The 25,869-nt window shown below is 40.1% G+C and overlaps 2 protein-coding genes and 1 long non-coding RNA gene across 5 annotated transcripts; 1 reads left to right on the top strand and 2 right to left on the bottom strand.

Annotated features, from left to right (window-relative positions):
• Window positions 1-915: 915 nt before the first annotated feature.
• On the bottom strand, window positions 916-6,266 carry GAR1 (GAR1 ribonucleoprotein). Of its 2 annotated transcripts, none has more exons than XM_061355205.1 (7): window positions 6,189-6,266; window positions 5,310-5,506; window positions 5,075-5,229; window positions 3,617-3,676; window positions 3,081-3,216; window positions 2,024-2,161; window positions 916-1,668 (listed from the first exon to the last, which is right to left on the bottom strand). In XM_061355205.1, the coding sequence occupies exons 2-7, from the start codon at window positions 5,491-5,493 to the stop codon at window positions 1,655-1,657; spliced, it is 687 nt and encodes a 228-aa protein (XP_061211189.1). In that variant the 5' UTR covers window positions 5,494-5,506; window positions 6,189-6,266; the 3' UTR covers window positions 916-1,654. The 2 variants fall into 2 exon arrangements, with proteins under 2 accessions (XP_061211189.1, XP_061211190.1); XM_061355206.1 differs by having other exon boundaries at window positions 2,024-2,149.
• Window positions 6,267-7,578: 1,312 nt separating this feature from the next.
• On the top strand, window positions 7,579-22,828 carry CFI (complement factor I). 2 transcript variants are annotated; one of them, XM_061355202.1, is made up of 12 exons: window positions 7,579-7,687; window positions 9,282-9,600; window positions 10,885-11,029; window positions 11,977-12,155; window positions 13,148-13,258; window positions 14,846-14,962; window positions 16,101-16,169; window positions 16,633-16,736; window positions 17,344-17,459; window positions 18,118-18,392; window positions 19,514-19,615; window positions 22,372-22,828. In XM_061355202.1, the coding sequence occupies exons 1-12, from the start codon at window positions 7,628-7,630 to the stop codon at window positions 22,587-22,589; spliced, it is 1,815 nt and encodes a 604-aa protein (XP_061211186.1). In that variant the 5' UTR covers window positions 7,579-7,627; the 3' UTR covers window positions 22,590-22,828. The 2 variants fall into 2 exon arrangements, with proteins under 2 accessions (XP_061211186.1, XP_061211187.1); XM_061355203.1 differs by having other exon boundaries at window positions 7,597-7,687; window positions 16,122-16,169.
• A 608-nt stretch (window positions 22,829-23,436) lies between these two features.
• Window positions 23,437-25,814, bottom strand: LOC133213168 (uncharacterized). The gene is made up of 2 exons (XR_009725713.1): window positions 25,466-25,814; window positions 23,437-24,824 (listed from the first exon to the last, which is right to left on the bottom strand). It is a non-coding gene; the product is annotated as an uncharacterized LOC133213168 (long non-coding RNA).
• Window positions 25,815-25,869: the final 55 nt, after the last annotated feature.

Here is a 25,869-nt window from a genome sequence, read left to right as displayed (position 1 = left end):
CCTTAACTCAGAGCCCAAGTCACCCAGGCCTAGCATACACAGCAACAAAAGCCTAAACATTTCCAGAGGTCTTGATTTAAACTGACCTGAAGTTAAGTCTGTAGCAATACCAGGAATGTAATCACTACCCCTCAATTCCTGATTGTACTGTGGTTGAACAGTAGACTTCGGTTTCACCTCACAAAAACAGATCTAGCAGAAATCGGTGTTTCGGCGTTTTTTTCAAGCTGGTAACATTTTTATCTACTACCTTATGCAACATCTGTTCAGACTTCATTGAATTCTTGAACATTTGCTTTGCTACTTCACATCAAGTTTTGTTCCAGAGACTATTCAAACTAACAGTCGAGTTTGTTAAAATGACCAATAACTGGCCAATCCTGGTTCTGACAAATTACCTGGTTGTTTTTATTAAGCAGAAGGCTAACATAACTCATCTGCCTGTTACTGCATTCATTAAAAAGCGTAACAGCACAATGAATTCTGAAATCTACTACTTTCCACAAGATGTTGAAAATACCTTCATGTAGATTATTCTACAGATCCCTTTTTAGAAGTGCTTGGTAGGAGAGTATGAATGGACTCCTGGCTCTGTATAAAATCCAAGGTGGTTCTACTTTCCTATTATTTCATTTCCAAAGTTAAAAGAGCAGAAAAGAACTTTCTTCTCTTCCATCATTAAGAGACAATTACCAGCTTTTCAGGAGTTCTCATAATGCATCCAACTAAAGAGACCAGACTCGTGCAGACTTTTTCATGTCTCTTTTAAGGAATGCTTAACTAAAATCACAGTGTGCAGAGGAGCCCTGTGATGGGCTATCTAATCTTAGACCTGTGCAAGCTCAGTGCACCAAAGAGGTGCAGTGCCAGGACACCAAAACCTTTGGAGAAACAGGCTAAGGCGGGAGGTGAGACCAGTTAAAAACCCTCAGCAATTTTAATATCCATACAATTAGACATAATTAGGTGACTTAACAGTATAAACCTTGTCTTATTCACTAGTCAGCAACTTTTAAGAAGATGTCTTAATGTGTTTGGCTTTCATTGACATTTACACAGAAAAATCCACAAAATATCCTTTACTATCTTCCTTTCCTTTTACACATAATTACATATGAACAAATTTTAACAACACAAAATTCTGAAGTTTAGTTTGTAAAAAAGGTTCATAAAGGCTGCTTAGAAGGCATGTCCACCTTAGAGCAACACAGAATATTCAATATAAAAAAAAGAGGACGAGAACTAGGGATCAGTCACACATAGGTAACAGGTTCCTATTGATGAATGCGCATGTAGTGAAGCTGTAAAGTGTTTTCAAAAAACATTTCAACTGATTGTTTACTCCAAACTCCAACATGAAGTTAAGCATTGACTACGTTACTCCTCAGAAACAAACAGTTTAAGGACAACACTGAATCTTGGCTTAGTTGAAAAAGTCCAAGTATATTCTGAAGAGTCTTCAGTTCTTTGCCTGGAGCTATGCTCTCCTCAAGTGTCGATCAACAGTCATTAAGTGTAAAAATAACTGATATTTTACAGCTTCAAGTTCTTCATAAAAAGAACTTTTTCAAGGTCCTTTAGAAAGTTTTTTCCTTGTTCTTCACTTACGCAGATGATGTGTTAAGACAGCGGGGAGATATTCGTGGTTCCATGTTTAATATCCTCTTCCTGTTTTAAAAGGAAAGAGAAACAGAACAAACAATTCACATCTTAGACAAGATGCATTTAAAGCAAATAAATTATACACATAACAGTAAATGAGTTGACAGAATAAAATAACAGAACATTACCTACTCTCATAGTCCTTTCGAATGCAAAAAACTAACATGGTCTTATACACACATCAAAAATGCATCAAATTCTGTGCTTCAGTTTAAACTAGATACTGTGATGCACAAAAACATTTTACATAGAACTATAAACATCTGTAAGAGATTAAAAATTCAACATCCTGTTTAATATTTAAAAGCTTTAGAAATCAGGAGCCATTCTTACTACTGAAATGTAAAAAACACACACTCACCCCGAAAGCCTCCTCCACCACCTCTTCCTCCTCTGAATCCTCCTCCACCTCTTCCTCCTCCTCCACCTCTTCCTCCTCTGAACCCTCCTCCTCCTCTTCCTCCACCTCTTCCTCCTCCTCTTCCTCCTCCAAATCCTCCTAGACATAGGAAAGAAATTATACTTTGAAGAGCATATAAATTCTTTGTTAAGCATAACAACTTATTTTATTCACATCTTCTGAAAGGAAAAGCACAACAACAAGAAAAAACAGTCAATTGCTGGACAGTTACCAGGTCAACTACTGGTACTTTGTCTCTCCTAGGGACCATCTGCAGCATTTTAAGTATTGTTTAATATCTGGTATACCATGTTCAAAATACTCCAGACACTAACAAAACTTTTCTTTCATAAGAGAAAATAAATAATCACAACTATTCATTAATAATTATTAACTAAAACTCAACAGAATATTAAAATAAACAAACAAAACCAAAACAACCTTGAGATACTTGTGCCTTGCTGCAAAGGGGCAGAGTAGTGAGAAGATGCAGAACACTGTGATGTTAGAAAAAATTAACTTCAGCTTTAATCAAGGAGCACATGGCAAATAATCTCCAAAAAGCAAAGAAGAATGAAATCTACCAGGTCATTCACATCTCTCTCAAACAATGCATTTCAAGTATTTGTCAAAACTAGAACATACTACAAATACAGATTTTGCTTACAGTTTCAAGTGTTTATTATCTACAGCCTTTAAGCGCAAGTTTGCTCAGCAGCCACGCTTTCTGTCTTTGTTTCGTATCAGCATAACTCTCCCCCCTATGCTTTGGAGCTGTTATTTAGCTACAGAAACCTAGGTCTTGCCATTGGAAGGGCATCAATGTCTCTTCCATTGAGTTAAACAAGAATATGCATAACATTTTTCTTTGCAATACTACTGTTGATATTCAAGTATTCAACTGCAGCTTTACACCACCCCCCCAATAAAAAGGTAAAAAACCCAAAAGAAACTCAAACAACCCACCCCAAAACAAAAAACCCACAACATTCTGCAGCTTCCATTCTTGAGATCTTACCTCTGCCACCACCTCTTCCTCCTCCACGTCCACCACCACGTCCTCCTCTACCACCTCCTCTGGGAGCACTTTTTTCTCCAGGTGGCCTTGGCAAAAACCTCTGAAGCGGTAGTAGCTTTGCTGGGTCAATGTAAAACTGTAGGAAGACAGTTCACTTAGACTTTGAAAATACAAATACTAAAGAGCACATTAATATCTCCCTTTACAAATATCCACAATTTGGTCTTAACTTTTTATGTCAAACTTTCCTCTGCAAACAGTCAAATAAAGAAAGAACACAAGAAATGAATCACAGTGTTATAAAGTTACTAAAATATAGATGATATTTACATAAGTTTCATTTGTAACATCTTTGTTTTTTTGCAGGGCAGGGAGAAGAAACAACACGGCAGATAGAAAAGTGAGAAAGAAGAAGAAATTAATGTTTACATAGAACTAGCTGTTAATAAAAGCTTCATAAAGCTTTCATTATCTTGCAACAGAGTAGATTTTTCCACCTGACATACAATAGCATTCCGTTATTGAGATTGGCTAACCTTTTGCATTTTTTTAAATGAAGAGGCTTTCATATTCTCCGACAGTTTCACTGAAAAATACTGTTAGTTTCTTTAAGGAATGTAACAGGGGAAAAAAAAAAAATTTGTTATTTTGATTGGCACATTCAAACATTCTCTAAATTAGTATTTTATAAATAAAGCTAAACGTCACCACTGCAAATGAAAAATTACAATTAAGGAGAAAACACCTTTAATTTTTCTGAGAATCTTTTCACAGTCACAAAAACAGTATTTTCTGGTAAAACCATTTTTATTTTCCATGATTAAAGCGTAAGGAACACATCCAGTGCAAAGAGCACATAAAAACAGAATTGTAAAGAAGCAAATTTGTATAGCAAGGAACAACCCAGGGTGACCTCAAGGCTCATGCTGCAGGAGCTCTGCTAGTGCTGCTGCTGGGTGGGATGACTGCCAGGCTGTGGAAAAATAAGAGCCAGCAAGGCCTGCCAGAGCAACCATATGCCCAGCCTCATCCCAGTGAGGTGACAGACACTCTGGAACCCCATGTGCATTCTTGTATGAAGCCCTTTTAGCACTCCAGCACCCAAAGACTTTGGTATGCAGTTCCTAGGATCAAAAGAGCTGCTGGCCAACTCTTCTTACTTAAAACTCAAGATTAAATGGAGCAGCAAGAAGTTACTGCAAAATTGAGTAACGCATTTTCATAATATGTTACTGTAGAAAGAAAACAAGTATCTGAAATCCACATAATTTTGATACAAAAAGTAAATCTGCAAATTAATACATTCAGAGAGCAAGTGATTTAAACCTGTATATTTTACTTCTCACTTACTGTGGTAGAGGAAAATGCATGTACCTAGTTACTGATACTCACCGAACACAGGCTAAGACTTACTGACGTTACAGGGTTACATCCCACTGTCCCACTTATGTCATGAATTCTGTCAATCTAGCAATGACAACTGGGTAGACCCAGTGACTCTATCTCAACAAGCCAGCTTTGCAAGAGGACATCTCAGCACAAGCCCACCTTTATTAGCAGTTTAAGTAAGAAACTGGACAATGAGCAATAAAACACCCTAGCACAAACTCAACTTTATAATTAAGTAGTAAACTGGAGCATGAGCAAGGTCCCCTAATGCACAAAAACAACCCCAGTCCCTTGGTCCAACTCTGTTATAGGTAAGATACAGAAGAAAAGTTGGTAGTCACATAAGAAACACCCTGAACCACAATGGATCCAAAAGACATCTGCCAGTACTGGTTGTGACTGATATAAGGTACTCTATCATACTGAAAAAGCTTTATGATAGGCACCTAATGTGCATAAGGCACCTACTGACACCAACAGTTGCAGCTAGACTTGTGACTGTTCACATCTAACTGGTAGCCAAGCCTTCAACTATTTTTAAATCCTACAACCAAGCAGCCTTTTAAAACAAAATATTGTACATCACACATTTTTTTGAAGGATACAAAATCCCTCAGCTGTCCAAAGATTTCATCCACTTTGCCAATCTGTTGCTTATTATCCAGATACACGGGAGCGTTGAAATAAGGCACCTTGTTTTCTTCTGTTTTACATTTACAAACAATGTCGTCTTCACAGGGATGCATGAACTCTCCCAGTACTGAAATAAAGAACAAGCAAGCTAAAGATCTGGAGCAGTCATTCTGAAGTACGTAAACACAGCCTTTCAATGTAACTTACAAACTACACTTTCCGGAGGCCCCTGGTCAAATCCGCCTCTGTTGAAGCCTCCTCGTCCACCTCCCCGTCCAAAGCCACCTCGTCCACCACGATTAAAGCCACCTCTGTCACCACCACCACCTCCTCCTCCTCGATTGAAGCCGCCTCCTCTTCCTCCTCCACCTCCTCTTCCACGAAAAGACATTCTCTACTACCTCCTAAATTGTGACAAAAATAAGAGATAAAAAATACTTCAACTGTGTTTTACTGTACAAATTAAGTCTCCTGAGCCTGTTTGTTAATGTAATCGTTAGACCTTTCAGTCCTCAACAAAAACAGTCAGGCGCATGAAAACCCTAGCCTACACCAAGCTTAAAATGCAATGCCTACCGCTAAAAACTGACCAGCAGTGACAGCGTGCTTTTCAATCATACAGGGATTGAGTGGCCGAGGGGTGAACGCGACAGGCCACAGCCCCTGGAGGAGACAGCAGCTTTCCAGGCCCAGCCCAGAGGCGCAGCAGTACAACCCCTGGCAATGCTCAAGGCCAGGCTGGACGGGACTTGGAACAACCTAGTCTTGTGGAAGGTGTCCCTCCCCATAACTGGGGGTGGGGGGTGAGGGTGGAATTAGATGATTTTAAGGTCCTAACCCAAACCATTCTACAATTCTACGGTAACGACATGCACCCACAGCACCTCACGGGCCCGCAGGGCACCTCCTGCGGCCTGCATACTGGAATGCCTATGCGGGAACATGGTGAAGGGACCCCCGCCCGCAGTGCGACGCAGCCCGCCCCTTAGTGCTGCGGGGCACGAGAGGGGCTGAGGAAAGCCCACCAGCCGTTAACGGCTTTGTCCCGTGTGGCTTCTCCCCGCTTTCCCCCCGCTCATGCAGTACCTCCACGTGCGCGCCAGCCCCGCCACTTCCTCTAATACCGCGCACCACCGCCGGAACACTACCCACACCACCGTAAACGAGGCTGCCTGCCGTAAGTGAAGCTGCCTCGCTGAGCGACACTGTCGCAATAAAGTAGGCAAAGTAGGCCATCGTCGCGAGCAGGGGCCGCTGTGGCTGTGGGGGGAGTCTGGCTCGGCCGGGGGGGTGTGCGTCCGGTTCCGCTCGCGGGTGGGGATTCCCCATATCCAGGGTGCTCAGAGCCGCTTCGCAGTGGGGTGGATTCAGGCGGGAGGCCTGTGGAGGCTCGGCTCTTGCACGGCGTTTATCAAAGCCCGCCGGGGCGGACGAGCGAGAGCCGCTGCCTGTGAGCCCCTGCTGGCTATGCAGGGACATGGGAGGAGACTTCGGTCCTGCTGGCTTTAACCACAGTGTCCTGGAAACCGAGTGTAAGAAGAGTACTTCAGGTGTTTGTCCAGTACTTGAAAATTCCCGACATGGATCGTGTAATATGACCTTATCGCATGAGTTTGTCAGTATTACATGGATGTGTTTCCACATAGATGAAAACATCTCTCTCCTATATAAAAAACACATCTTTTACAATAATCACAGAATGGTTTGGGTTGGAAGGGACCTTAAAACTAGTTCCAACCTCCCTGCTATGGGCAGAGACACCTTCCACTAGACCAGGTTCCTCAAAGCCTGTCCAGCCTGGCCTTGAACACTGCCAGGGATGGGGCAGCCACAGCTTCTCTGGGTAACGTGTTTATGTCTCACCATCCTCACAGGGAAGAATTTCTTCTTAATATCTGCCCTCTTTCAGTTTAAAGCCATTCACTACATGCCCTTGTAAAAAGTCCCTCTCCAGATTTCTTCAGGTACTGGAATGCTGGTACAAGGTCTCCCCAGAGCTACCTTTTCTCCTCTAGGCTGAACAAGCCAAACTCTGTCAGGCCGTCGTCATAGGAGTGGTGTTCCAGCCCTCAGATCACCTTCGTAGCGTCGACTCGCTCCAGAAGCTCCATATCCCTCGTGTGTTGGGGACCCAACGCAAGCTCAACACAGTACTGCAGGTGGGGTCTCACAAGAGCAGAGTAGAATCTGGCAAAGAGGAATGTCTACAATCAGGAGAATCAGCATGATGATTTGATCAGTCTCCTAGGCAAAAGAAAGGAAATGTGTGTGCTTCCTTTTAATCATTTACTTGAAGGACTTTACTTTTGTTATCCCGTCTGCACTTACAGTAAAAGCAGTTAAACTACAGCAGGATCCTTTTGGAGAGATCAGATTTATCAGTTAATAGTCGAGGCTCCTGTCCTTTGTTTCTAAACACACTTTAAAATATTTTACTAATGGTTAAAAATTAAACATTAATCTAACAACTGACATTCAAAAGAATCCAGACCAGAGGAATTTGCCTACAAAGATCAAATTTCATCATGCAAATGGTCCCAGTTTTCTTGCTTTTCTTGTCTCTCTTTTGTTTTTGTGGATCAGAGGTAAGAATTTGTTTTCTTTGGTTGCAGTAATTATTATTATTATTATTATTATTATTATTAAAAAACATTAAAAAGCAATTTACAAAGCAAAACCAGTTAGGTTGTTTTTTGTTTCCTTTCATAGTGTTTGGTTTTTATAGATTTCTTATAACCTAGCTTGAATGTTTGAAGTTTGTGATTTCTCTTTCATGTATTTATTCTGTCTGGGGTTTATGATAACAGGCTTCTGGAAGAGATTTGAATCATGATCCTATCCTAAACCCAATTTGCAAACATGGTTAACCCCAGGATAGTGCTGCAATTTTCCCTGTCCTCCGTTTTTTGAGAAATGAGATTAGTCTCCTAACATGGCAGCATTGTACTGTGTGGAGGTTCACTGCATAACCGCTTCTGGCAAAGCATCCCAGAAAGCCCACCTGGGCCAAGCGTTCAGCATGACCCACATCTTTTAGAGAAATCCTTAGATAAAAATCAGCACCTTTTGTTCCTATTCAGTAGAAATGAGTTGCACAAATGGGAGTTATGCCAAGCCAGATCTGGCTCACAGTTTGGATTCTACTGACCTGAGAAAAACAGGAAGAATTTAGTAAGATTATACAACCATTGAAAGGGGTTTTGTTGGATTAAATTCTGCCCCAACAACATCCCCACTGACTTTACTATGGCCAGGATTTCTTCAGAACTTTAAACTTCAGCTCTGTTGATTCAGTTGACACAGTCAAAGCTGATACATCACATTTCAGGACTAACTTTCTCTCCCTTTTTTATACAAAGTTCATCCATATATATTTTTCATGTTTCAACATTCTTCCTATCCATAGATCTGAGTGAGCAAAAGCAGCCAGCCAGTAATGAAGTCACCAGAGAGCTGCACCATGGTGGGTGCATTCACTCACCTAGGACAGTTGGATAGAGGGTCAGAATCTTGCAGACCAGTGATGACCATCAATTGCATTACAAATCCACTGCTATGCCAGATACAGGAAAACAGCTAATAAGGAAAGGCACTTAATTTTCAAATTCCTTTAAAATACTTTTTGCTTCATCAGTCACACAGTGAAACAAGTAATTAATTTTAGATTTCTGGACTTGCTTCTAAGTAAACTACTTAGTTTTAAAATAAAACTATTTACAGGTGATATTTAAACTCAAAGCCAACCAAGCCAACAAAAAACTCTCAGAAAAAAAAAGTTGCCATTTTTTTATTATTGTGGGTTTTAAGTCCCCTTCTATTTTGATTTGGTTACAATCCCATTGCTGTGGTATAAACCACTGACTTAAAAATATTTATAGCCTGCTGTTCACTTCAACTGATGTTTGAATTGCAAAGAATACAACATTTGTGAGAGAGCTGTAGGAGTGAAGATCACACCATGTGAATCATCCAAAATGAAGAAAAAAGTTCAGAGAAACAGAGGAAGTTTACGTGGCTGAAGACAAGGAAATACAGTATGAATGGTTTTTAGCACCTTTGTGCTTGTAAGAGAGGAAAAGGCTAACGCATGAACACTTTGTTGAGGTCAGTAAAGGGATCTGCAGAACTCTGCAGTTCCTAATCTTACTCCTTTTTTCATTAATATTTTGTGCCTTACAGAATGCAGCTTCTACTGCTGAAGAAAACCAGCCTCAGCAGGCTGAGCCTGCCCATCCAGCTGAGCAAGACACATACCTCATAAGAGAATGCTTAAGCAACCAATACACACACAAGTCCTGTGAGAAAGTGTTTTGTCACCCATGGGAACGATGTGTGGAGGGAAAGTGCCTTTGTAAGCTTCCCTACCAGTGCCCAAAGAACGGCTCTTCAGTTTGTTCTACCAATGGAAAGTACTTCTCCACTTACTGTCAGCTAAAGAGCTACGAGTGTCAACGTCCCGAAGCAAAGTTTCTGCACAAGGGAAGATGCACATCTGAAGGTATTGATACCTCCTTTCCCAAACCTTGCCAGTCAGTCATCCATGGCCAAGGATATGCTTTCCTTGCCGTAGTAAGAACATGAAATATAAAAAGAGGAGTCATTGAAAATGGGCAATACCTGTTGATTTTCATAAAAATGTGCTTGACATTGTTAATAACATTTGACAAGGCCCAGGTCATGCTGCTGCTGGTAGATCGCTCAAATCATCAGGTAGAAAGGGAAGAAACAGACACAGAGCTCGTAGGTTTCCAAACAGGATGCTGAGTATAGTGGGAGGCCCAGCAGGAGGCCTGCTGAGAACATTAGCAGAGAGGGTGTCTTGGAGAGGGACAGACCTCAAAGGAGCTAGAGTCCAAAGAATGGAGTCAAGCTATTGAAATGTATGGGAGAGTGCATGGAGAGAAGACAAGCTGTATACACCTCTATCATCTTCATGCTGTGGATTTCATAGAAATAGAAAGCTATTGCCCTGCAACCCAATCATAGTTTGTGCAGTGACAAGCAACTGTTCTCACCTGCTTTTTCGGCTGCACCAGGCTGCTGTGTCAGATCAAACTCCTAAGTGCAGGGAGAAACAGCTCCTGCTAAATAGGCAGGTGGGCTCTTAGCAGTAGCTGTCGCTGTTCCTACCTGTCCTCCAGCCTCCAGGCCACTGAACACAGCAGGAGCAGCAAGCCCAGCCCAGGGTTCTCCTGCTTGTTCTCTGCCCTGGTACTATCACTCCCCTTCCCCACAGAAGCAACAGCTCAGCCCACTGCCCTCAGGGTGACAAAACCTTATTCTGCATATTCCACTGAAAAGATTGGAGAGCGTTTGTGTGTTCCTGGTGTGCTCTCTGTATGGCTTCACTAAATGAAGCTAAGTAGCTTAGCTTCCACTGTAACATGGAAGTTTTGCTACACAGGTAACAGAAGGAGGTTCTGGCCATCTTACTTGAAGTGTTAATGGTTATCAAAAGGCCTCTAATGAAAGTCATTATACTAAGATGCAACCTTTCCTCAGTAGACCTCCAGGTACTCTTACGTGGTAGGAGCTGTTACCATCATTTGTCCTGAAACTGGTACCCTTTGAAAAAGTGGCAGGCTCAAAGCCACAAAGTCAGTCCTCAGAATAATACCTGAAACTTCTGACTCCCAATCTACCCTCCATATGAAACTGGTTACCAATGCAAATTAGTCCTGGTTTGTTTCTGGGCTGTCTTTCCAGTACAGACATCTACATCATATGAGTTTATTTGGGGATTTTTTTATTTCTCTTTTGTTTTTTTATTTCTTTTTTTTAGAAACATTTTCAATTTCTTTGGGCCATGGAGATTCAACTTTGCTTCGAGTAAAGCCTGTGAATCAAAAGAATGACTTTTTTGTATGTGATAGTGAGTGGACTATGAATGAAGCAAATGTGGCTTGCAAACACCTTGGCTTTGAATTGTAAGTTGGGGGAATTTATCTCTGGATAACTATAAGGGATCTGAAAAAGTAGTGATGCTTACATAAGTGCCAGGCACAGCCAGCCAACAGTTAAGGCAGAAAACTCATGAACAATGTATTAGCTGGTAAAACTTCTTAAATTGAGACCTGAGAGTGAAATACAAAACACATATTCCTGTGTTCCATTACAACAATACAGACCATAGTTTTATTTTTAAATAAAGCAGAAGACCAATGCAAAGGTTTCCTCTCAGGTCTGTGTAATGGGAAGTGTGCAGATGGACCATCCCCAAATAGCTCTGAGTAAGGATCTGTGTGCATAGAAAAGTTTTTTATGCTGGCTGACACCAGGGTACAGCTCTGCTTTGCCACTTGCACCAGCCAGACTCACGAGAATCAAAACACAATTTTTTCATTCACCCCTTGCTGCCATTGCCATTGCTTGCTTTGTCCTCAGGGGTGGCTGAAGCCACACACAGTCTGTTGGTTTTCGTGCAACCACACTGATTGGTTGCACTTTCATCTCCTCATAGTCAACTGTATGTTGTACATAATATTTTTGCACTAATTTAACATGGTGAAGTAGGGCTGCCTCTCCAACCGTACCTGAAGACTACAAATGGTATTGCAGTGCCTTCATTGTCCCCTGTAAATGAGAAGCAAGTATTTCCTAGTCCTGATCAGTATCTCTTTAGATAGCAGAGAAGGGTTTATCCTGAGACGAGCATTCAGCCCATTGTAATTCTCTCTAGTTACTTATTTACTCAGTACATACTTTTTTAAGGTAGGGGACATGAACACTATTAGGAAGATACCAGTCACATAAAAACAAAGGAGATGAAATATATTAATCCCAGCCTTGCAGTGGCCTGAGCTTCCTCAGTATGTGCAGTGGACAATCCATTGTGAAATGATGTAATTTGTTATTATTGCTTATATCTTCACAGAGGTGCTGAATATTACCAAGCCAATTCCAGCATCACAGAATCTGCTTTAAATTCATTGCACTGTCTTCAGATAACTTGCAGGGGCCTAGAAACAAGTCTTGCTGAATGTCACACAGAGGTGAAATCAAGAGATAGTAATGAGGGATTGGTTAGCCTCCAGTGCCATGAAAATCTCAGAGGTTGGTAGTTTTTTTAGTTTTACATTTATTTGGAGTTCTTACATTTTAAATTTAAATAGCTAGGACCTAGTTTGCTGAACTCTCAACCACAACAAACCTGCACTGAAACCCTTTGATTTTTTTTTTTTTTTAAATCATCCTTTTGCAGACTTTAAGACAATTGAGGCTGCCTTGTGTGAAGATGATTTTGAGCTTATAAGTTTGGAAAATCACTATTGTTCCTGAAATATTTTTACAGCTATTTCCCCAAAGTAAATATATTTCATCCATGGTTCTGTTTGTTCCTACAGTCCTGTAAGGATACCAAGGCATATTGTATCCCAAAAGCCTTACCTCTCCTGGGTGACTCCTACTTGCTACTTTGTCTATGAAGAAGAACAATTAGGACACTAGTAGCACTGGAGCCAGACAAACATAACTGCAGTGGAATGGCTCGGTCTTCTGGGGAGTTTCAGGACTCCCGGTTTCTCACTGGTACAAGGGGGATCAAGTCCTTGGCTTGACTTCTGACAGCTTTCTATTCTCTGTAGTGGGCTTTCTTTGGCACTTATCAGGCATGAGCCTGAGATGCTGCTGGTAAGGAGAGCTACGAATCGCCTCAGGTTTTATCTTGTGCCACAAAGGCAGGAGTTCAGGACTCTTAATGACTTCCTTCTAAAGGGGGAACATCCATCATCTTAATAACTTGAATCATTTAAAGTGGGTTTGAACCAATCATTTCTGGTTTAATCCTTGTCTAGAAGAAAGGAAGTTCCCTTTTGCCAGGCAACTGCATATTGGAGGAGGAAGATAAGTGGTCACATTGAACACTTCATGAGACAGCAATTAACACAATAAAAAAAGATTCCTATTTACATTACTGGGCCCCAGAATGCCTACTGTTGATAAGGCAAACTGCTGATACAACAAAATGAGCAAGCAGAATATTTCCCTGGGCAATTATGAAGCTACAGACATGTCCACACTAACTTCATTTTCATTGTGCTGCACAGCTTGTTCAGATGGTGAGTTTCATTGCGTCAACAAGAAGTGCATTTCTCTGGACAAAACCTGTGATGGAATCAATGACTGTGGAGACCTAAGTGATGAACTGTGCTGCAGAGGTAATAATTTCCTTTCTCAGGTGTTTCAAAAATCATTTGAGCAGAAAACCACTCCAAAAGAATTTTTACAGTGATGTAACAGCTAAAGTCTTTTTTCCATTAGGTCACTACATTAAAGCAATCAAACCATAATTTATGTATACATAGGTGAAAAAACATAGGCATGATGTACTTTTTTGAAGCAAGCAAGTGATCTCTGAGAAATCTAGATTTCCTTGGAGGATGAGAAAATACAATGAGATTTTTTTAGGAGATTTGTTAAACATTAATACAAAAAATGAGTTGTGTTAGAATGAAAATGTATTTTTAGCTGGGAAAAATCAACAGTAATTAAACAAAGACACTGTTTTCCCAATGAACTATCTTTAAAGCAAAGTAAGGTATCTCTTAACTTTATTAATGCAAGTTTATCCACAGAATATCTGTGAACAGTTCCTGTCACATTGCTTGTTCATGAGCAGTTATTCTTTCAGCATCTGCAATTCCAGCTGTAACAATTTTAATTAGAAACATGGAATGGATCTACCATGACTTGAATGCAGAAGAAATACTTTCAGCAGTTGGGGTTTGGGTGCCAAACAGTAATGTGGTTACAAATCCCATCACTGTTCCTAAAAAACCTTAATTTTGTAGTTTTACAATGGTCAGTAAATTCAATTCAATAGTCATGGAAACCCAGTCACAGCCATTTTAGGAAAAAAAACACAAACAAGCAAACAAAACCCAACCCGAAACAAACTACCTGTGGCTTCATATATTTAGAGAACATTTATTCAGATTCCACTTGACCCAAATACTGCTGTTTCAGCTGTATGGGCTGAAAACAATGTTTCCTGAGAGCAAAAGAAGAATTTCAACTAAGATGAATGGTCTTCAGATCATATGAGGACAGAGGGTTACTTTTAGAGAGCTATCTTATTTTTTATGAAAGAATATAACCTTAAATAGTAGATCGACATGAGATTATAAAGTAGCTTAAAAAAACCCTGCCATAAATTCCAAGCACTGCTTTCCTTTTGATAATATACAAAGTGATTGCAAGAATTTAAAGGGGTTCTCAGGTTTATACTATAAATAAAGAATTTTAGAAGAAATAAGTTATTAAATCCAGCATCTTCAAAATAGGACTCTTGATTCCTAATCCTGAACCTCTCTCCTTCAACCAAAAGCCAGCTTGGGCTCTGATTTGAGAGGGGAAAATTTGATCCAAGCATCGTAAATTTCTAATTTGAGATAATCAGTAATGCTGCCAAAATTGGAGGTCGTTTGGCTGAGGTTGAGTGTGGGCACGTTTTATGGATGAAGCCATTAAGGAGTGATTCCAAATCTAGAAGTACAAAACTGAACTGGTAACAGAGATCCACATTTTTGAAGCCTTAAAACTTCAAGATTAGAAACTGAGGAGATCCAAGTATTCATTTTGGTTTATACTTACAGAGCCTGCTTTTGTGATCTATTTATGAACAACCAAGTCCCCGCTAACATGGATATTATATTGTGTCTACATTTTAAAAAGCTCCCTAACTATGCAAGGTTGCTGTGTCATTTCATCCTGTGATTTACATTTGTAATTCTCCTGTGTTACAGAGTGCAGAGACAACAGTTTCCACTGTCGGTCAGATATCTGTATTCCGAATAAGAATGTCTGCAACAAAGAAATCGACTGCCTCACAGGAGAAGATGAAGCTCGAGTTCTCTGTGCAGGTTTTCTTCTGAAACATGCTTTTGTTTCTTCCCTCTCATTCTGCTCAATGATAACTAGAGACTTCACAATGCATATTATTAATTTAACAGATTAGCAAAACCAAATGCATGCAAGAGTGTTCCCAGTGTTATGTTATATATAGTAGGAAGAAAAGGTTATGTAGTTTTCTTCCCATTCCTTCTAGAAAAGAATAGCAAGAAAACTAAAGGATGGAAGAGATGGAAGAAACAGGTGATGTTTTATGAGGTTTAAGGCAGATTACATCTTTTGGTTATATGGCCAGCTATCAAACTGGCATTCTGTATTTGTGAAGAAAGCATAGACAAGACAGGCAGGAATACTTTCCTCACAGATGAGGAATTGAACTGGTTCGTCATTATGATTCTTCCCAGCTGTTCCCCTCACTGTCGAGAAGATTTTGTTTTGGTCTGAAATTAGAATGTTTTTCCTTGCTGTGATAAGAGACAAAGTCTAAAGCCAAAAAGTAAACACTATCGGTAAAGGTAGAGTGAACTCTAAATGTAAACATTACAGCCAGTAATATGGGAACAGACCCAAACCTTAACCTCCATTTAGGAACTCAATTCAGTGGGCATTTTGTTTGAATAAAAGCTGACAAACCAGATTCAGGAAACATTTAATTTACCTCTCATGTTGCATACTCTTCCCTACCCTGTTAAAGAGGCACACAGTATACAGGAGCATCATCTAAATTGGAAAAAAAAATAATTCCTGTTATGTAATGCTCCCTTGGGCTTTAGAAAGCTCAAAAAAGTTGATGAGGCAGGAGGAGGGATTTCCATTGTTTCCTGGTGGAGAATGGGATATTACTTTACAGATCAACCTCCCCCTCCCCCCACAAAAAAAAGCAAACTGTTTCTCAGGGTTTCTTTGCAGAAGGGCTCACTAGGGCATACAAAGCAGAGTAGATATTATGCAGTTACAAATTGGTATCTGCTGGGTGTAGGGAGGCAGCCAAAGAATCTATGGTAGGAAACAGCAGCAGTAGGCTGAGAGTTTATTGCTGTCCATTTGAAATGGTGTGCCCTTATGCATTTAAAACATGTCCCAGGATTTTGTCACACAAACATATATTCAAGTAACAGAACAAATTTAAATGTCTGCCAATATTTTTAGTATTTTGTTATTCTACTACAGGTAAAGACAAGGCAAAGGTAAGGCCTGAAAATCACAGTATGGATGAAGGTAAGTGTAACTAAGCCTCCAAAACCAACAGCACACCCTCTTCTTAGTGCAATTCTAGCTACCAGCCAGATCTGGCCAGATCCAGAACACTCAGATATCTGGACTTTGTGATTTACTGAGACTTACTATTTGTCTTGCTTTCCACTAATTTCAGTAATGCCATAATAATTCATCCTGGCTGAGGAGCCACATCTGCATGTTTTGGCAACTGGTGGAAGTATACTCTCAGCAAATTTAGGGGAAACCGCTTTAAAATTATTCTCCTGAATCCAAGCAGCAGTGGGGAATGAAGAGAAATAAGTGATCCTAAGACAAGCAATTTTCAAAGCAAAAACAAATGCCAACATTTTTTGCTTTCCTGCTACTGGCATATTCGCAATACTCATTTTTCAAGATAAACTTGTCTCCAAACAGAGAGGATGGATACCTGACTTCTAAGATACATTTTTCCTTTTTGTTAAAGAGAGAAAAATGATAAAGACACTTCTTCCCAAAGTACACTGTGGTCTTACAAATCACACACTAACACGCCGGAAAAGAATTATAGGTGGAGAGACTGCAAGAAAGGTAAAAAATAATATTACCATCTATTAATTCATTCATCATCAATTTAAATAGGCATTATTGTTCTTCTGTTAAAATTTACAGAAATAAGTCAGCTGCTACAGTAATTTCATGCTTTGCAGCAGTAGTGGCATTGCACTGAAGGAAAGAGAGGCACAATGTATAAAGCATGGGGTTGCAAAATCGAGCATTACAAGTACACACTGAAAATGATTCAGCAAAATACTTAATACTATAGCTAGAAATAAGAATTCTGATGAGATGGGAAATCTGCACCTTTGAAACAGAACACAGTCAAAAATGCTACACTTGATCATACCAGGTCAGATTCTGCATCTGTTTCTGTGGCTATAAGGAGCGTCACAACAAAAACCTCGATAGAAGGAGGCACCACACAGTCAGAAGATTGAATAAAATTATTGCATTTTAGAATATTTACTCTTTATCTCTGATGGAGCTTGATTTACAATTCTACACAGCAGATGTTTTATGTACAATTTGATATAGCCAAGGAGATGAGATGATACCAAGAAATATGTTTCTCTTTATGCACTAAAAGTAGTACAATTATTATGATTTCTCATTATTTGGGTGTTTGTTGTTTGAATAGGGTGAATTCCCTTGGCAAGTGGCTATTAAAGATACTAGCAATGAAGGTGCAACAGTGTACTGTGGAGGGGTTTATATTGGTGGCTGTTGGGTTCTGACTGCTGCACACTGTGTCAGGTAAAAACAACAAACTGGGAAATTATTTTCTTCTTGCAAGTCTGAAAGATTGATCTAGCTATTGTTCCCTTTCTTAGCTACCTCTTTACTTTTTTGCCTAAACAATTTAAAATGCATTAATGATGGGGAAAATTCAGAAAAAGTAGAATATTTTGGCAGTGAATAGAAAGACGAAAATGCAACAATGAGTTTGAAGAGACACAGCATTCTTCAGTCAGATAGTAAGCAGGCAGAAAAGGTTCACCATATCCACTTTGGCTGAAAGGGAGATATTTTCTTCCCATCTCTGCCTTGGAGAAGTCCAGGTTCTGTTCCCTGAGACTGCCCCTGGGGTCACATACGCCACAGAACAAGCAAGAAGAGGCAGGGAAGATTTGCCCATCCCAGTAGCCCATCCACATCTGCTCACTCTTCTTTCACTTGAAATCAGAAAGGCATAAACACGTGTTTCCTGTCACAGCACTAAACACAATGCCTGGCCTTTAATAGTTTGTTCTGTACTAGCTGCAGTGCTCAGCAGTTAGCATCATCTGCTTTGCATTTCCATTATTTTTATACTAGAGAAAATTTGATAAAATGCAAAAGTTCACAGCTAGTTGAAAGGTACAGTGCTTGTGTGAAGTACCAAAACATCCTTTATTTCACTGTTTTCTTCGAGGGCAAATCGAGTTCATCTGTACCGTGTCTGGGTCGGACTGCTGGATACAATATTGTATGACAGAGAGACAGATACTTTAAGACTAAACCGACTGATAATCCATGAAAATTATAATGCATCAACTTATGAAAATGACATTGCTTTGCTGGAGCTGAGAGGTTCTGTGAAAGGAGAATGCTCCTTGGATTACAGCACACCTGCATGTATCCCCTGGTCAGAGCATATGTTCAAGACTGGTGACAGATGCAAGGTTTCTGGATGGGGACTAGAGAAAGGTATTATTTACTTTGGTGCTTACTGAAAGAATGTATTGTTTGTATCATGAGCTTTCTGACTGTGGTAAGCTTTCATTTTAAAAAAGGCTGGAGAGTAGTTATGCACAAAGTACTCAAAAGAGACTGAGTACAGAAAACATGGTCTGTGGTTCAGCATCTAGCTATCACTGTTGGTTCTCTTTTTGTACCGCCTCCTCTGCTGCTGCTTCAGCTGCTTAGTAAATCAGTCTGGAGCACACCCCTGGTTGGAAACTACCCAGACAATAAGACATGTTCCTTTTGCCAATCTAGGATTTATATCAGCTATGGGAACCTGGTAATGATATTTAACAAGTGCGGTTAGTAGCCCACAGTGAGCCATAGTCACAGCCTGTCCTCCGTCCCCTGCCCAAGATGATCTGAGCTGCAGCCAACAGTTAGGCAACTCAGCACATCTTGTCTCAGTTGTGTTTGAGATTAGTCCAGAGAAGGCTGCACAGAGACAGGTAAGCCAAATGTAATCCCACTTTCCAAGATTTGGGAAGCATTTGTTTTGTATTTCATTGATTACAGCCAGGCATTGGAGCTAACACATCTTGTGGGGTTTTTCCTGTCCATACTCAGTAGCAGTCTATAAAGCAAATGCAAAGTTGGGATTTACTAGCAAACAGGCAGAGAGCAAAACAGAGAGTCTCCTTAACCTTGTGGGTACATGTATTTCCAATATCTGTTCCCAATATCTCATCTCAAAAAGACAGAACAGAATTGGAAAAAAAAATAAAAGGTAACAAAGATGATCAGAGCCACATCTCCATTTCATATAAAGTAATATACCCATTTCTCAGTGTCTGAAAACCTTGATATGGAAAACAGAGGGAAAAAAATGAGGAAGGCAAGGCAAGGGAAAGGGCAAAAATGTCACAAAAGGGAAGTACTGTATTTAACACTGCAATTAAACCACTCTGCTTTTATGAACAATGTACTGCATGGGGTAAGCATTACTGGCAGTTTAAGGTCTCTGGTTTATAATACAGAAGATTATATTCTGTAGATTAGTAAATATATAACTTTCAATTTATGATATTAGAAGTGTCAAATATGTACATACCATTTTTAATATACAAAAGTTTATTTTTTTCTAGGTTATACAAAGCAATATATCCTCAAGTGGGGCTACGTTAATTTATTTCATAATTGCTCCGAATTGTACCCAGGACGGTTTTTTAAACAAATGGCATGTGCAGGTAAGCATCAGTTTTCTTCCTATAATGTCTTTAGCATCAAACCCACTTTTTATAAGGCCAGACATACAGGCTGGGAATCTTTTAGACTTGGGAAAGCCAATAAACCAATTGCCACATTATCACCATTAGCCAAATGCTAGCTACTGGAGTCTAGAGGCATCCACCATATATATATCTGCTTCATGATCAGAGTTAATAAGACAAGATGCCAAGTTTCTATGAGGACAGATTTTCACATGCAGTTCAAGTTATGTTTTCTAAATAATCAAGCACTTTGCAACCCACTGAACTTCCTACCTTTACTATATTTGATTCTGAATCAGCAACATATTTAAGCAAATGTCTGTCTTAGAGCACATTAGTAGTCCCACTACCTAGAATGTGACTATTCATCTACTTAGACATTTGCTACTACCACACTACAACTCAGGAAAAATATGATTAACTTTTCAAACTAGGATTAGTCTGGCCAGGAAACTGGTTGTCACTCCTACTACTAAAATAAGGACTTTGAATACACTTTTTTGCTTCTCAAGTAACAAAAAATATTGCCAAATACATGACTAGAAGACCAATGAGTATTGAACTTACAGAACAAATAGTTTCAGGTGTTCTTTAAATTAAAAAGTAGTTTATATCAATATTGTCTTGACAGTAAAATAATTAGAAAAGCCAAATAATTTTGGGTTGATGGCTGGTAAAAATGGGCTGATGAAGTTTAACCATGCCAAGTGCAAAGTCCTACACCTGAGTCGGGGCAATCCCAGGCACAGCTACAGGTTGGGCAAAGAAGAGGTTTAGAGCAGCCCTGTGGAGAAGGACTTGGGGGTGCTGATCGATGAGAAACTTCACATAAGCCAGCTTCAGTGTGTGCTTGCAGCCCAGAAAGCCAACCGTATCCTGGGCTGCATCAAAAGGAGTGTGGCCAGCAGGTCGAAGGAGGTGGTCCTGCCCCTTTATTATGCTCTCGTGAGACCTGACTGGAGTATTGTGTGCAGTTCTGCTGTCCTCAACATAAAAAGGATGTGGAACTGTTGGAACAAGTCCAGAGGAGGGCCCCAAGGATGATCAGGGGACTGGAGCACCTCCTGTATGAAGATAGGCTGAGAAAGTTGGGGCTGTTCAGCCTGGAGAAGAGAAGGCTGCGTGGAGACCTCATAGCAGCCTTCCAGTATCTGAAAGGGACCTATAAAGATGCTGGAGAGGGACTCTTCACTAGGGACTGTAGTGATAGGACAAGGGGTAAAGGGTTAAAACTTAAACAGCAAAAGTTTAGACTGGATATAAGGAAGAAGTTCTTTACTGTAGGAGTGGTGAGGGCACTGTAATGGGCTGCCCAAGGAAGCTGTGAATGCTCCAATCCTGGTGGTGTTCAAGGCCAGGTTGGACACAGCCTTGGGTGTCACGGTTTAGTGTGAGGTCTCCTTGCCCATGGCAGGGGGAGTGGAACTAGATGATCTTAAGGTCCTTTCCAGCCCTAACTATTCTATGATTCTATGATTCTAATTTGTGATAAATTCAGCATGAGATCTGTAAGATACTAGGTTTGTCTACTGTGCAAGTTCCATAACTTATCTCCTTGATCTTCAAGTTATTTCAAGTGATCATACTTTACCAGAAAGGAACAAAGGCAGTATCATATAGGAAAACATCATAAAAGGGGTATCTGGAGTTAGGTTCTGCTCCCTGATGCAAATACAAACTCGGGAATTAAGGGCTAGTATCCCCAGGAGTTAGTTACACAAGCAAGTATTAATTAAATTGAACAAAAGCAATGAAATCCTGTTTTCCAGGATTAGTAATTCCAGCTCCGAAGAGTTCACAAAACTCTTCCTCAGTAATGTAGGGACTGAAGAAAGAGGTTATGTTTTTAAAACTTGGAGACTCATGCATAGTACGGTCTCCTTCATACTAGGTCAATCAACACAGCAGAAAATTGTAGTAAGGGTGTTAGAAATTAATAAACTTTTACTGATATAAGATAAAGCATAAATCATATTCTAGGTCTGCAACAGTATTTCTGTTTAGATCACATCCTTCACTCTTAATTCAGTTTTTCAGGAGCTGTATTGCAAATAAGTAGTTCTGTGAACATTGAGACTTATGAAGAATTCAGGATCCTACGCACTTGTGCCTCAGGGCTGCTATTTAGTCCACGTTATGACCAAGACCTTGCAATAAGAGCACTTACAGACAGTTGCTCTCCCTCCCATCCCAGCATCCACATGCTTTTGACCTATTTTCATAAAGCTGGTAGAGAAAATTTTGAGGCCCTCTGCCTCGCTGTACAGCTGTGTACAGATGAAACTGGCCAAGAAATTACTGGGTAGAGGGGATGCCAAATGCAGGCACATAGGCATAAACATAGCATGATAGCTTCACTGCCGTAGGAATCAGCCTATAAATCTTTCTACCTTTTACCTTCTGTTTTTGGTCACTTTTTATGAGCTACTTTTAATGGTATAATAGGCCATATGGCTGGATTCTCTACTGCACAGGGTAAAACAAGACCCACATCACTGACATCAGAGCAAATTAGAATAATTTTGGCCAGCCACAAATGTAAAGAGAGGCCCTGCACTTACAAAGAAAGGAGAAATAAGAGACCAAAGAAGTCAGGAGCCCCCTTTCTGGTGATCATTAGGCAAACATCTGCCAGGAAGTGGCAAGGACCTGAAAAAACTCCTGAGCTCTGTTTTGTGTGCTAGAGTGTATATGAACTTATTTTTTGCCTTTTATTTCTTCTTTTGCTTCAGGTACTTACGATGGCTCCACAGACAGTTGCAAAGGCGATTCAGGAGGACCTTTGGTCTGTTTTGACGCAGAAAATGTGGCGTATCTCTGGGGTGTTGTGAGTTGGGGTGAGAACTGTGGGGAGGCTGGTCACCCTGGTGTGTATACAAAAATTGCCAGCTATTATGACTGGATTAGCCATCATGTGAAAAGGAGTCTCATTTCACGGTATAATGCCTAAAGCTTGAAAAATTAAATATTTCCCTCTTATCACCCATGCAAAAATGCACATTGGTCCTTTTTTACAATCAGCAGCCATGTGACTTAAAAACAGTACAAATCTTTAAAGAATATATTTTGAAAATTCTTAATGCCCTGTGAATGCCACAATTCCACAGTTTTACGGAAACCTGTAAGAACAGAATTTTACAGTCATGAGTCCACAGCAAAAGACTCTAATAAAAGCTGGAAATTAAAATATCTTGTTGTTACTTTGGGGTTTTTTTGGTTTTGGTTCTTTGGGGTTTTTTTCCATATTTCACATTCCATTCAGTTGCAGTTGTTTATTTAGTTAAAATGCAACACCCACACTGAAAGCAGTGATTGGAAAATGACTGCACTGGCAGTATGTGAACTTCACAGAAAAGACAGCAAACAGAGTACTTTCAAGAACTTGCATCATCTCAAGGTCTAGGTCACTAGAAACCCTCAGGATGCTGCCTTGCTTGGCAGCTGATTCTTCAGGCTTACTGCAAAAGTAGACTTCAGACAATCTATTAATTGACAGATTGACTATAATGATTAAATTTGTCGTAATATAATGATACCAAAATAATAACTCTTATGGTGGTATTTTTTTCAGCTACAAACTCAAGACAATTTTTACCTAGTTAATGTTCCTCATCCGATCACCTATCTTGGGGCAATTTTTGTAGCTCTTAAGTTTTAATAATTTAACTACAGCTGATCAAAAGCTACAAAGGAGTTTTAAAACCTGAATCTTAAATTAAAAGCATCTTTACTGTCTTAAGTTCTCTGTGTATGTGTATATATGTATTTCTGGTATCCAACAAATTCTTAACAGCAAGTACAGTTTTATTGCATATATATTTATATATACACACATACAAACATATGCAGTATACATAACAATATAAATTCATTAAAGTGGAAAGTCTGTATATTGTACATATAGACTTAAGTCTACAAAACCAAGTTACAGATCTAAAGTTAAAAATTAATACTCTCAGTCATAAAACCTCCCCACTGGATTCTCAGATTAACACAAGCTTCCTACAGAAATATACAGAAGCATGAAACAGTTAATGCCAAGAAAGAGCATCTAGGGCCTGACCCTGCAGTATGCAGATAGGGAGTGTTGCTACTGCCATAACTGATCCAGAACTGGACAAAGACAAGGGGCCATCAACAAAACTGCAGTGATTAAATAGAAAAACCTCTGCTTTGTTCCTTGTGAGGAAGTTCTGCCCACATGGTAATAGGAAGCACAGGCCCAAAGAACCACTGCTAAGTTACACAATTTTAGGCAGCAGTAACGGTGCCGGCTATAAGAAAATGTCACTCTATGCATAATAGTCTCACATTCTGCAAGAGTTATGCACAGAGAGTGTGCATAATTTTTTTACAAGTACTAGGATTTGGTTTGTGGATTGGTGACCCTGACACTAAACTGTCAAATAGCTTCAGGTAAATTCTATCAAACGGCTCAATAGCTTTAGAACATACTTCACTGTATTTTAAATTAGAAATGGTTTTAGTATCTATTTTATTTTATTCTTCTCAATGATTATCCTGTTGAATAAATGGCATATGATCACACACCACAGTTGTGGTGCTGTTTTTTCTATAATTCACCATACTTTGCTTCCAATGACATTTTTACATTTTCATTGACTTTTCCTCCCGTCTTGTAAAAAACCCGCATCAGCATGAATTTGTCATGTAAAGACACTGACAATCACCAACAGTTAAAGTAACGGTACAAATTGTTTTTCTTAACCCCCACCAACAAGGCTTGCTTATTTAGGAAAGCATTTAAATATATTCCTATGCAGGAATTATTTTGTTGAATGGGTCTGTTTTGTTGGGTATTTGTAAACTAATCATAGGGAAAAGCTGGATGCTGGATGGGTGTAGGAAGAGCTCCCCCTTTTGTTTGACTTAACTTCTGTAAGGAACTTTTCTCACCTACTTCTTCAGTTAACTACAAATAATATTAAATGCTGACACTGAAAAGAGAAAAAACAGTAGAATATTTACTATGATTCTTTCTGGTGTGCCTGTTGATCTGGAAGTTCCTCAGAAGTTTCTTTACATTTCCTGTCCATCCTTACAATTAACTTTGTTCTGAAGCCAAATACTACTATGTTCTGAGGGATTCCACAGGTCTTAAAGCTTTCATTACAAAAGTTAAACTATTTCCACATAGTTCCACTACAGCTCATCTGTGAAGCATCTGGATTTTAAATATAAAATAAAAAAATAAATATTATAATAAAACAGATAAAAATCCCAAAACTAAACAGGATATTTAGCAAGCAATTTCATTTTGGTCTGACTTTTCAACAAATCAAGACTAGGCTTTTCATGTTTAATAGGTTTACTTTCATTCTGCCCTCTTTTACAACCCCGTCTTGCACATTTGATGATGTTACCTGAAACTGTCATGTGTAAAGGTCACTGGATCCATTTCCTTCACATTGAACATCATTATTATAATAATGTCAAAATGTTAACACTTCATGTTCCCTACTGCATTTTTGTTGGCTTCTGAATGAGTGTGCTTCCCAAAAGGTCATGTTTCTCTAGCTGTATTAAATACAAGTTCTCCCCCACACTGCACGGAAGGAGAGCAGCGTTTGCACTGAGTCAGCAGAGCAACCAAGCCCCGATGTGTCCGGCACTAATCCTGTTCTTCCATCCACTTGGCCCCAAGGATGCAATATCCCAATGGCTGGCTAGAAAATCAGTCATTCTGCCTTTCCGTCAAAACGCTACTGCAGACTCTTCCACTTTTAGCAATGCCAAGTTCATCACTTCTAACACAGCTATTAAATAAAGGTTTTCTAAGTACAACCTCCCTGTGGTTTGTATTACCTGACAGCACGACTGCCTCCCCCGGCCCTGCGCAGCCGCACTGGCACCAGCGGCTCTCCCGCTGTGTACCTGGGCAGGTTTGGGAAAGGTCCCCCCTGCACAAGGGGCACCGTGACCTGCTCCTCTCGGAACAGCCCGCCTTTGTAAGCCAGTAGGTGCGAGTCCGCGTCCCGCAGCGACTGATTCTGCCACCTGCAGGTGCGGTGACAGGCTCTGCCCGGCTCCCTGCTCTTGCCCTCGAAGCCATCGCTCACTTGCCTCCCTCCGACCCGCCCCAGTCCCTTTCCGACTGTCGGCAGTCCGTCTGGCCTTGAGGAAGCGAACGGCCGCGCCGCTCCAGCCGTACTATCACACAAACACTATCCGCCTGCTCTGCGGAGGCCCTGGGGCTGTCGGCGTCGCTC

The sequence above is a fragment of the Neopsephotus bourkii genome, unplaced genomic scaffold, assembly GCF_033783945.1.
Source record: "Neopsephotus bourkii isolate Nb327-2 ecotype Australia unplaced genomic scaffold, CSIRO-AGI_Nbou_v1 NB_787, whole genome shotgun sequence".
NCBI classification, from domain to species: domain Eukaryota; kingdom Metazoa; phylum Chordata; class Aves; order Psittaciformes; family Psittacidae; genus Neopsephotus; species Neopsephotus bourkii.
This window is presented reverse-complemented; position numbering and strand designations above follow the sequence as displayed.